We start from the raw sequence: 12,603 nt of genomic DNA, 5'->3' as shown, positions 1-12,603 counted from the left end.
GCTTGTTTCATTTACCCACCTCAACATGAGCTACTTGAGTTTATTGGGCAGGCAGTTGAGCTTAGGACTCTGATAATTCAGGTAGTTCAGCCACTGGATGACAGGACTGCCACCATATTCCTGGCTACAGGATTTTCAGGCCAAGGAGGCAACAAGAAGGGAGCAGAGGTGTAATATTAGTGAAACAAACAGCTGTGGGAAGAGGTATTCAAAGGAAACTAATTTGAAGGCAAAGGTGAAGAAGCAGGAACGGCCAGCTAATCAATGACTTAAAGGACAGGTGGAGACACAATGGATTGAACAGATTTCTGTTGTGCTAATGACTCTCTCCCTTTATGACCCAACAATGAATGTGTTTGGCTTGTTTCTGCACAAATACAAACTGCACAAGCTGAGGTTGTACACTATAGGATTTCTATAAGACCACAAGACATAGGAGCAGAATTAAGCCATTCAGCCCATCAAGTCTGCTCCACCATTCAATCATGGCTGATTTATCATTCCTCTCAACTCCATTCTCCTACCTTTTCCCTGTTACCCTTGACAACCTTACTAATCAATAACCTATCAATGTTCACTTTAAATATAACCAATAATTGGCCTCCACAGCCATTTTTAATAATGAATTCCACAGATTCAGCACCCTCTGGCTAAAGAAGTTCCTCCTCTTCTCTGTTCTAAAGGTACGTCCTTCTATCGTGAGGCTGTGCGCTCTGGTCTACACTCTCAATAGACCATAAGATACAGGAGCAGAATTAGGCCACTCAACCCATTGAGTCTGCTCCATCATTCTATCATGGCAGATTTATTATCTCTCTCAACCCCATTCTCTTGCCTTCTCCCCTTAAACTTTGATACCCTGACTAACCAAGAACCTATCAACCTTTGCTTTAAACATACCCAATGACTTGGCCTCCACAGCCACCTGTGGCAATGAATTCCACAGATTCACCACCTTCTGGCGAAAGAAATTCCTTTTCAACTTTGCTCTTAATGGATGTCCCTCTCTTCTGAGGCTATGCCCTCTAGTCCTAGGCTTGCCCACTATAGGAAACATCCTCTCCATATCCGATAGGTTTCAATGAGATCCCCCCTCATTCTTCTAAACTCAAATGAGTACAGGCCCAGAGCCATCAAATGCTCATCATGTTACCCCTTTCATTCCTGGAATAATCCTTGTGAACCTCCTCTGGACTCTGTCCAATGCCAGCACATCTTTACTTGGATAGGGGGCCCAAAACTGTTCACAATACTCCAAGTGCAGTCTGGCCAATTCCTTATAAAGCCTCAGCATCACGTCCTTGCTCTTATATTCTGGAACTCTTGAAATGAATGCTAACATTACATTTGTTTTCATTACCACTGATTGAACCTGCAAGTTAACTTTTAAGGAAACCTGCGCAAGGACTCCCAATTCTCTTTGCACCTCTGATTTCTGAATTTTCTCCCTGTTTAGAAAATAGTCTAAGCCTTTATTCCTTCTACCAAGGTGCATGATCACACACTTCCTTACACTATGTTCCATCCGCTTCGTCTTTGCCCAATCTCCCAATATGTCCAAGTCCTTCTGCAGACTCCCTGCTTCCTCAACAATTCTTAATATTCTACCCATCTTTGTATCATCTACAAATGGCCAAACAACCATGAATTCCATCGTGCAAATAACTAACGTATAAAATGAAAAGAAGAGGTCCCAATATCGACACCGGCAGCCAACCAGTTTAAGCCCCTTTATTCCAACTCTTTGCCTGCTGCTAGTCAGCCAATCTTCTATCCATGCTTGTACCTTTCCTGTAATACCATGGGCTCTTATCTTGTTAAGTAGCCTCATGTACAGCACCTTGTCAAAGACCTTCTGAAAATCCAAATATGCAACATCCACTGACTCTCCTGCTCAAAGAATTCCAACAGATTTTTCAGGCAAGATTTTCTTTTAAGGAAACCATGCTGACTTTGGCCTATTTTATCATGCTCCCTCAAGTACCCCTAAACCTCATGGCTGTGGAGGCCAATTATTGGTTCTTAATAAAGGACTCCAACATCTTCCCAGCCACTGAGATCAGGCTAGCTGGCCTTTGATTTCTTTTCTTCTGTCTCTCTCCCTTCTTGAAGAGTTCAGTAATGTTTCCAGGCTTCTCTTTCTCCAGGAACATTCCAGATTCAGGTGATTCTTGAAAGATCATTACTAATGCCTCCACAATCTCTTCAGTCACCACTTTCAGAACCCTGGGTATAGTCCATATGGTCCTGGTGACTTATCTGCCTTCAGACCTTTCAGCTTCCCGGGCAGCTTCTCCTTAGTAACAGCAACTACACCCACCTCTGCCCCCTGACACTCTCAAATTTCAGGCACACTCTGAGTGTACTCCATGGTGAAGACTGACGCAAAATACTTCACAAACACGAGAAAATCTGCAGATGCTGAAAATCCATGCAACACACACAAAATGCTGGGGGAACTCAGCAAGCCAGCCAGTATAAAAAGTACAGTTGATGTTTTGGGCTGAAACCCTTTGGCAGGACTGGAGAAAAAAAAAACTGAGGAGTAGATTTGAAAGGTGGGGGGAGAGGAGAGAGAAACGCCAGGCGACAGGTGAAACTTGGAGGGGGACGGATGAAGCAAAGAGCTAGGAAGTTAATTGGTGAAAGTGACAGAAGGCCATGGAAAAAAGAAAACAGTGGGGGAGGGGACGGGAAGGAGGTAGCATGAGAGAGAGAGACAAGGGGATGGGAATGGTGAAGGGGGATGTTCATGCCATCAGGTTGGAAGCTACACAAACAGAATATAGGGTGTTGTTCCTCCAACCTAAGTGTGGCCATATCCTGACAGTGGAGGAGGCCATGGATGGACATATCGAATGGGAATGTGAAGTGGAATTAAAATGGGTGGCCACTGGGAGATCCCGCTTGTTCTGGTGGACAGAGTGTAGGTGCTCGGCGAAGTGATCTCCCAATCTATGTCGGGTCTCACTGATATGCAAGAGGCCACAGTATATGACCCCAACAGACTCACAGGTGAAGTGTTGCCTCACCTGGAAGGACTGTTTGGGGTCCTGAATGGTAGTGAGGGAGGTGGTGTAGGGGCAGGTGAAGCACTCGTTCAGCTTGCAAGGATAAGTGCCAGGAAGCAGGTCATTTGGGAGGGACGAATGGACAAGGGAGTTGCATAGGGAGTGAACCCTGCGGAAAGCAGAAAGTAGGGGAAGAGAAAGATGTGCTTAGTGGTGGCATCCAGTTGGAGGTGGCAGAAGTTTCGAAGAATTATGTGCTGGACGTGAAGGCTGGTGGGGTGGTAGGTGAGGTCAAGAGGAACCCTATCCCTGGTCACTGAGAGGACATCGGGAGGATGGGGTGAGAGCAGACGTGCGTGAAATGGAAGAGATGCGGTTGAGGACAGCGTTGATGGTGGAGGAAGAGAAACCCGTTTCTGGGAAAGGGAGGACATCTCCTTTGTTCGAGAATGAAAAGCCTCATCCTGAGAGCAGATGCGGTGGAGACAGAGGAAATGAGAGAAGGGGATGGCGGTTTTACAAGTAGCAGGGTGGGACTTATTAAACTTGTCTGCCATTTCTTTGTCCCCCATTAAGAGAAATTAGGGATAGTATCAATTCCAAAGAAGAAGCATACAAATTAGCCAGAGAAAGTGGCTCACCTGAGGACTGGGAGAAATTCAGATTTCAGCAGAGGAGGACAAAGGGCTTAATTAGGAAGGGGAAAAAAGATTATGAGAGAAAACTGGCAGGCAACATAAAAACGGACTGTAAAAGCTTTTATAGATATGTAAAAAGGAAAAGACTGGTAAAGACAAATGTAGGTCCCCTGCAGACAGAAACAGGTGAATTGATTATGGGGAGCAAGGACATGGCAGACCAATTGAATAATTACTTTGGTTCTGTCTTCACTAAGGAGGACATAAATAATCTTCCAGAAATAGTAGGGGACAGAGGGTCCAGTGAGATGGAGGAACTGAGCGAAATACATGTTAGTAGGGAAGTGGTGTTAGGTAAATTGAAGGGATTGAAGGCAGATAAATCCCCAGGGCCAGATGGTCTGCATCCCAGGGTGCTTAAGGAAGTAGCCCAAGAAATAGTGGATGCATTAGTGATAATTTTTCAAAACTCGTTAGATTCTGGACTAGTTCCTGAGGATTGGAGGGTGGATAATGTAACTCCACTTTTTAAAAAAAGGAGGGAGAGAGAAACCGGGGAATTATAGACCGGTTAGCCTAACGTCGGTGGTGGGGAAACTGCTGGAGTCAGTTATCAAGGATGTGATAACAGCACATTTGGAAAGCGGTGAAATGATCGGATAAAGTCAGCATGGATTTGTGAAAGGAAAATCATGTCTGACAAATCTCATAGAATTTTTTGAGGATGTAACTAGTAGAGTGGATAGGGGAGAACCAGTGGATGTGGTATATTTGGATTTTCAGAAGGCTTTTGACAAGGTCCCACACAGGAGATTAGTGTGCAAACTTAAATTTGGGGGTAAGGTATTGGTGTGGGTGGAGAGTTGGTTAGCAGACAGGAAGCAAAGAGTGGGAATAAACGGGACCTTTTCAGAATGGCAGGCGGTGACTAGTGGGGTACCGCAAGGCTCAGTGCTGGGACCCCAGTTGTTTACAATATATATTAATGACTTGGATGAGGGAATTAAATGCAGCATCTCCAAGTTTGCGGATGACACGAAGCTGGGTGGCAGTGTTAGCTGTGAGGAGGATGCTAAGAGGATGCAGGGTGACTTGGATAGGTTGGGTGAGTGGGCAAATTCATGGCAGATGCAATTTAATGTGGATAAATGTGAAGTTATCCACTTTGGTGGCAAAAATAGGAAAACAGATCATCTGAATGGTGGCCGATTAGGAAAAGGGGAGGTGCAACGAGACCTGGGTGTCATTATACACCAGTCATTGAAAGTGGGCATGCAGGTACAGCAGGCGGTGAAAAAGGCAAATGGTATGCTGGCATTTATAGCGAGAGGATTCGAGTACAGGAGCAGGGAGGTACTACTGCAGTTGTACAAGGCCTTGGTGAGACCACACCTGGAGTATTGTGTGCAGTCTTGGTCCCCTAATCTGAGGAAAGACATCCTTGCCATAGAGGGAGTACAAAGAAGGTTCACCAGATTGATTCCTGGGATGGCAGGACTTTCATATGAAGAAAGACTGGATGAACTGGGCTTGTACTCGTACTCGTTGGAATTTAGAAGATTGAGGGGGGATCTGATTGAAATGTATAAGATCCTAAAGGGATTGGACAGGCTAGATGCAGGAAGATTGTTCCCGATGTTGGGGAAGTCCAGAACGAGGGGTCACAGTTTGAGGATAGAGGGGAAGCCTTTTAGGACCGAGATTAGGAAAAACTTCTTCACACAGAGAGTGGTGAATCTGTGGAATTCTCTGCCACAGGAAACAGTTGAGGCCAGTTCATTGGCTATATTTAAGAGGGAGTTAGATATGGCCCTTGTGGCTACGGGGGTCAGGGGGTATGGAGGGAAGGCTGGGGCGGTGTTCTGAGTTGGATGATCAGCCATGATCATAATAAATGGCGGTGCAGGCTCGAAGGGCCGAATGGCCTACTCCTGCACCTATTTTCTATGTTTCTATTATTACCTCTCTTACATTATTTTCCAGTGGTCCGATATTAACTCTCACCTTTCTTTTACCTGAAAAATCTTTTGGTATTCTCTTTGATATTATTGGCTAGCTTACCTTCACATTCCATCTTTAGATAGATAGATAGATAGATAGATAGATAGACAGACATACTTTATTGATCCCGAGGGAAATTGGGTTTTGTTACAGTTGCACCAACCAAGAATAGAGTATAAATATAGCAATATAAAACCATAAATAATTTAATATGTAAATTATGCCAGATGGAAATAGGTCCAGGACCAGCCTACTGGCTCAGGGTGTCTGACCCTCCAAGGGAGGAGTTGTAAAGTTTGATGGCCACAGGCAGGAATGACTTCCTATGATGCTCAGTGTTGCATCTCAGCGGAATGAGTCTCTGGCTGAATGTACTCCAGTGCCCAACCAGTACATTATGTAGTGGATGGGAGACATTTCTCTCCTTATGGTTTTTAGTTGCCTTCTATTTGTTTTTAAAAGCTTTGCACTAATTTTTCCTGCAGTGCCTTTAAAAAAGTATTCACCACCTTTGAAATTTTCATGTTTTATTATCTTTCAACATTGAATTACAGTGGATTTAATTTTAGCTTTTCTGAAACTGATTAACAAAAAAAGTCTCTTTCATGTCAAAGTGAAAACAGATTTCTACAAAGTGATCTAAAGTAATAAATATAAAACAGAGAATAATTGATTGCCTAAGTATTCACCCCCTTTAAATATGACACAGCAAATCATCACTGGTGCAGCCAATTGGTTTTAGAAGTCACATGATTAGTTAAATGGCAATCGCCTGTGTACAGTCAAAGTGTTTCAATTGATTGTAGTAAAACTACACCTGGATCTGGAAGGTCCAACTGCTGGAGAGTCAGTGTCCTGGCAAAAACTACACCATGAAGACCAAAGCAACTCTGTGAAAAGGTTATTGAAAAGCACAAGTCAGGAGATAAATGCAAGAAAATTTGCAAGTCACTGAATATCCCTTGGAATACAGTTTAGTCAATCATCAAGAAATGTAAAGAATATGGCACAGTTTTAAATCCGCCTAGAGCAGGCTGTCCTCAAAAACTGAATGACTGTGCAAGAAGGGGACTAGTGAGGGAGGCCACCACGAGACCTATCTCAACTCTGGAGGAGTTACAAGCTTCAGTGGCTGAGATGGGAGACACTGTGCATACAACAACTGTTAGCCAGGTGCTTCACCGGTTGTAGCTTTATGGGAGAGTGGCAAAGAGGAAGCCACTGTTGAGAAACAGACTCACTGAGATCTCATCTAGAGTTTGCCAGAAGGCACGTGGGAGGCTCTGAAGTCAACTGGAAGAAAGTTCTATGGTCTGACAAAACAAAAATTAAGCTTTTTGATCATCAGACTAGACGCTATGTTTGGCATAAGGCAAACACTGGACGTCACCAAAAACACACCATCCCTACTCTGAAGCATGGTGGTGGCTGCATCATGCTGTAGGGATACTTCACTGCAGCAGGCTCTGGAAGGCTTGTGAAGGTAGAGGGTGAAATGAATACAGCAAAATACAGGGAAATCCTGGAGAAAAACCTGATACAATCTGCAAGAGAACTGCAACTTGGGAGAAGATTTGTTTTCCAGCAAGACAATGACCCCAAGCATAAAGCCAAAGCTACACAGGAATGGCTTAAAAACAACAAAGTGAATGTCCTGGCATGGCCAAGTCAGAGTCCAGACCTCAATCCAACTGAGGATTTGTGGCTGGACGTGAAAGATCCCCATGCAATCTGACAGAGCCTGAGCAGTTTTGTAAAGAAGAATGGGGAAAAACTGCAGTATCCAGATATGTAAAACTGGTAGAGACCTATCTACACAGACTCAGGCATTAATTGCTACCAAAGATGCAATCAATTATTTTGTGTTTTATATTTGTAATTAGTTTAATGTGTTGAGCACGTGGTCAAGTGGTTAAGGCGTTCGTCTAGTGATCTGAAGGTCGCTAGTTCAGCCCTCAGCTGTGGCAGCGTGTTTGTGTCCTTGAGCAAGGCACTTAACCACACATTGCTCTAGTGTCTGTGCGAGGAGTGGCGCCCCACACAGACTTCCAATCTGCGCCTTGTAAGGCATGAAAATGCCCGACGCAGACCTTTCATAGTCTGAGTCAATGTTCCCCTCCTTAATTTAGATCACTTCAGAGATCTGTTTTAACTTTGACACAAAATAGTCTTTCTATTGTTTAGTGTCAAAAAAGCCAAGTTAAATCTATTATGATTCAATGTTGTAAAACAATAAAATATGGACACTTCTGTGGGGTGGGGGAGCTGAATACTTTATACTTTATTGTCGCCATACAATTGATACTAGAACGTACAATCATCACAGTGATATTTGATTCTGCGCTTCTCACTCCCTGGATTACAAATATTAAATATTAAAGATATTAAAAATAGTAAAAAATAGTAAATATTAAAAATTTAAATTATAAATCATAAATAGAAAATAGAAAAATGGAAAGTAAGGCAGTGCAAAAAAAACCGAGAGGCAGGTCCGGATATTTGGAGGGTACGGCCCGGGTACTTTTTGTAGGTACTGTATATGCCCTCTCTTTTGGTTTTATGCTAGTTTTGACTTACCTTGCCAGCCATGGTTGTCTCATTCAACCTTTAGAATACCTAATCTTTGGGATGTATCTATCCTGTGCCTTCCAAATTGCCCCCAGAAACTCTAGCCATTGCTGTTGCCATCATCCCTGCTAAATATTCCCTTTCAATAAACTTCAGCCAGCTCCTCTTTCATGCTTCTGTAATTATCCTTGCTGTAATACTGATACTTCTTGCTTTCTCTTGTCCTTCTCAAACTGCAGGGTGAATTTTATCATATCATCATCACAAACTCCTAAGGGTTCTTTTACCTTAAGCTCCCTAATTGAATCTGGTTCATTACACAACACCCAGTCCAGAATTATCTTTCTCCTCATGAGCTTAACCACAAGCTGCTCCAAAGTCATTTCATAGGCATTGTACAAATTTCCTCTTTTGGGATTAGTCACCAACCTGATTTTCCTAATTTACTTGCATATTGAAATCCCCCTGCCTACCTGACTGTCCTTTTGACACAAGGTGTAACTTGGACATTAAACTCCAAACTATGATCTTCTTTCAGCCATGACTCAGTGATGCCCACAATGTCGTATCTGCCAATCTCTAACTGCCCTACAGGATCATCGACCTTATTCTGCCTACCGCGTTCATTCAAATATACCGTAATACTTTCAGCCCTGTATTCATCACTCTTTTAGATTTTGCCCCCATGTTACACTTCATCTCATCCCACTGACTGCAATTTTGCCCTATCAACTATTGGAAAGATCCTCTCCACATCCACTCTATCCAGGCCTTTAAATATTTGGTAAATTTTAATGAGATTCCCCTCAATCCCGATTTCCTCATGAAACCAAAGTAGTTACATTTCTACTGCGACTGCTTAAAACTTCCTGTTGCAGTAGCATTAAAATGGAGGGGCTATTTTCTATCTAAACGTCAAATTATAGTATATTGAATTATAGTACCATCATAAGGTAAAGCTTAAAATTAATTTAACATCAGTAAAAGATGTACTTAAATTAGTGGAAAATACACTTTAAACCTGATCACAGGTTGATAAATGCTGAACTAATCAATAAGGAAAAATATTGCTCAATTCAAGGTTCTTATAAATGTTATAAAATTATAGAATAGATTGTCAAAATCTTCACCCCAGGACAGGGGTGTGTTTAACTAGAGGGCATTGGTTACAAGTGAGGGGAAGTAATTTCACAGGGATCTAAGGAATAAGTTTTATCAGAAGGTGTTGAATATCTGAAGCAAGTTACTTAAGGAAGTGCTGGAGGCAGATACTGTTGTGAAGTTTAAAAGGTGTTTAAACACTTATGGATAGAAAAGGCAGAGAGAGAGAGAAAGGTTTAACATGGCAAATAGGATTGTGTAGATGGGTGTCACAGTCAGTATTAATGAGGCGGTACGATGGTCCTGTTTCTATCTTGTATGATTCTTATGGAGTCTGAAGTGTATCAAGGTGCCTGACTGGGTAAGCTGACATGTAGCAAAGCCGTGGGTTCCACAAGTGTCAGCCATCTAAATTATTCCATGGCACTTTAATATGATTGGGCCATGTCTATAATGATTCCATTATTGATGTATTTTCTAGAATCAGTAAAACAAAACACAGTACAGCAGAAACTCTGGCAGGAAAAGGTCAGCAAGTTGGAGGGACTAGCTGTTTCTACCTGTATAGTCCGGGTCATACTTCCTGAAGGCGGCAATAACTCCAGATTTGTGGGCAAACAGCTTTTCATGCAGAGCTTTCAGGGCAGATTCTTCAATCACACTCACTCTTGGAAAGGAACAGAATAAGTGATTCAATTGCTTAGAAAGTGTGTCAAAGACATCTATCAAACTTAAATTGTCTGTGTGACTGGACATTTAATGTAAATTTAACCCGAGCGGTTGTTCACAATAACCAACATCAATTGATGGACAATACTCTAAATGAAACAAAGCTGTCAAAGAACAGTGTGTAGAGAGTTTGTCTTTCTGCCTTCTCTTTGTATGCCCAATAATCATTTCTAAGAATGTATTACAAGTGGGAACACACAAATCAGGCCCTAGAAAATGTTACATGGCTTAAAAGAGCCATTAAATGTTGGATGGGGGAGTGGCCATGCAAAGGCCCATTTCCAGCAACAACCTTCCTCCCTGGTGATAATCGATGTGCACGAGGCCGTGCTTCTGAAACATATTCTGAGCTACGTCGGTGACATCTCTAATCCATGAGCTTTTATTGTAACTAGTAAGCACATTCAGCTCCAGAACCTGATTAACTGGAATGGAACAATTTTAGCACTTATTCCTGGGTGCCTCAGTGCCCATGAGAAGTTTGTCTCTGTTTGTTTGGTGGGATTTTCACCACCACCCCCCCCTTACACATAATAAATGATGTCACCATACTGATAGTATTTTGCCCTCACTGGCCTGACGGACAAGAGTCCAAAATGCCACCAGCTTTCACACTAATGCCATTTTATTCTCGCCACATCCACACTCCCCCCATTCCGCTGCTCACCTATGCGTTAGGGGAATTTGTAGTGACACATTAACCTGGCATTCTGCGTCATTGTGGGATGTGAGAGGAAGTAGAGGAAACAAAATACAGTCACTAGGAGAACCTGCAAACCCAGGTTCCCACAACTGATGGACTCACTTTCAATGAATCTTCATCTCATGTTCTCAATGTCTATTGCTTATTTATTTATTTTTATTATTTCTTTCCTTTTCTATTTGCGCTATCTGTTGCCTTTTGCACACTGGTTGAACACCTAGGTTGTAGTCTTTAATTGATTCTATTATAGTTATTATTCTATTATGTATTTACACACAAAAATGAATCTCAGGATTGTATATGATGGCATATATGCATTTTGATAATGCATTTACTTTGAATTTTGAATAACCTGTCTCTCTGCATCATTGGGTACTCATCTACCCTGTCAGTCTGTCAGCATCTCATGTAAGATCACCTCAGATTTTTCTAAACTCTACAGATATGGGCTACTCAATCTGTAAGGGGCAATTTTATTTACACAGAGAATGGAGGGTGACGGCAGATAGTGGTGTACTAGATGCACATGTGTATGCAGGGGATGGAGGGATATCAAATATGTGCAGGCTGAAAGGATTTGTTGTATTTGGCGTTGTGGTCAGCAGAGATATTGTGGGATGAATGGGCTGTTTCTGTTTTCTGTACAAACACCTACCTTTACGTATGAGCACCAAAACTGTGCTCACTAGCCGAGGTGTGACAGCTGGCATTATAAGGACAGCTTTGTGCCCTGAGAGTTGTACGCTGCTTCCTGTTCTGTATACTGCACATAATCATAAGCTCATAGACACAGACCCCTTTTGTTGAAAAGCCACCCTTTGACATTGGAAGGAAGCTTACGTTTCACCTACATCTATTCCTGAAATATAACTATGTTTCTCTTCACTGACACCATCTGACCCGATAAGTGTTTCCAAATCTTCCTGTTTCTATTTCAACTTCCCAGCCTGTCGTTTTCTATCTCGGTCTGTGGATGATGGAGCAAACTACTGCAGAATGTCTCACACTCACCTTTCCTTAAGAGTCAGCTTCCTTGTTGATTTACTAACACGATATTTGACAAAGTGAGGAATCAAATCAGGACCAAGTTTGATATAAGCTCCTTGATTGCTGCCCTCTTCATAGTAATTAGAAGCAGAAAATATAGTGATAACCTACACAGAAAAGATTTCAGTTAGCCCCAGGACCTGGGTTCTTGACAAAGACCAAAGTAGTTACAAGGATGACATAAGAGACTGCAGGTGCTAGAACCTGGAGCACGTGAGGTGCTGAAGGGATTTAGCAGAACAGGCAAGGGAAATGTTTCAAGCCAAGGCCCTTCACCAAGGCTGAACAGTGCAGGGATGGAGTGGAGTGGAGCTGGTAAGTGATGGGGAGAGGCAGATGAGCAAATGAAGGAAGGGCTAGAGTGAAGATGATGGGCAGAAGCTGGGTGGTGATAAGTGGAAGCTCTCCACCTATTCCAATTGACTCCTCCAGTGATTCAAATAAAAAAAGAGAACCCTGCAAGCCACAGGAAGAGTTTGAACATTTCTACTTCACCTTTCCATTGTGGCACACTTCATAGCCGTCCTGTTTACATTCATGTGATCTTATGATTAGTTTTAAGTTATACTTTTTCAGCACCCTATCTGTGACATCTTCACCAAAGTAACAGCCTCCTCCTCGGATGGTGTTGGGCACGCAGCCAGCTTGGTTTCGAGGGTCACTCCAAAGAACATCTGCAATCTGAGAACAAAATGAACATTCCCTTCAAAGATCACAGATTCCTAAAAGCTGCAAATATCCTTCTATACAAAGAAATGTTCCCTCCCTCTCTATCTCCCTTTGTCACTATCCCCCCGCTTTCTCA

At 42.6% G+C, this 12,603-nt stretch overlaps 1 protein-coding gene across 1 annotated transcript in view; it reads right to left on the bottom strand.

The window, feature by feature from the left end:
• Positions 1–12,603, bottom strand: part of ppef1 (protein phosphatase, EF-hand calcium binding domain 1) — a 276,249-nt gene that overhangs the window by 209,876 nt on the left and 53,770 nt on the right. Inside the window, exons 9-11 of the mRNA XM_072259727.1 lie at positions 12,294–12,479; positions 11,763–11,905; positions 9,880–9,986 (exon numbers count right to left, since the gene is read on the bottom strand). Coding sequence (XP_072115828.1) covers positions 9,880–9,986; positions 11,763–11,905; positions 12,294–12,479 — 436 coding nt within the window. The remainder of the gene's footprint in view (positions 1–9,879; positions 9,987–11,762; positions 11,906–12,293; positions 12,480–12,603) is intronic.

The sequence above is a fragment of the Mobula birostris genome, chromosome 6 (assembly GCF_030028105.1).
Source record: "Mobula birostris isolate sMobBir1 chromosome 6, sMobBir1.hap1, whole genome shotgun sequence".
Classification (NCBI taxonomy): Eukaryota; Metazoa; Chordata; class Chondrichthyes; order Myliobatiformes; family Myliobatidae; genus Mobula; species Mobula birostris.
The sequence above is the reverse complement of the archived record's forward strand: the minus strand, read 5'-3'. Positions and strand labels throughout refer to the sequence as shown.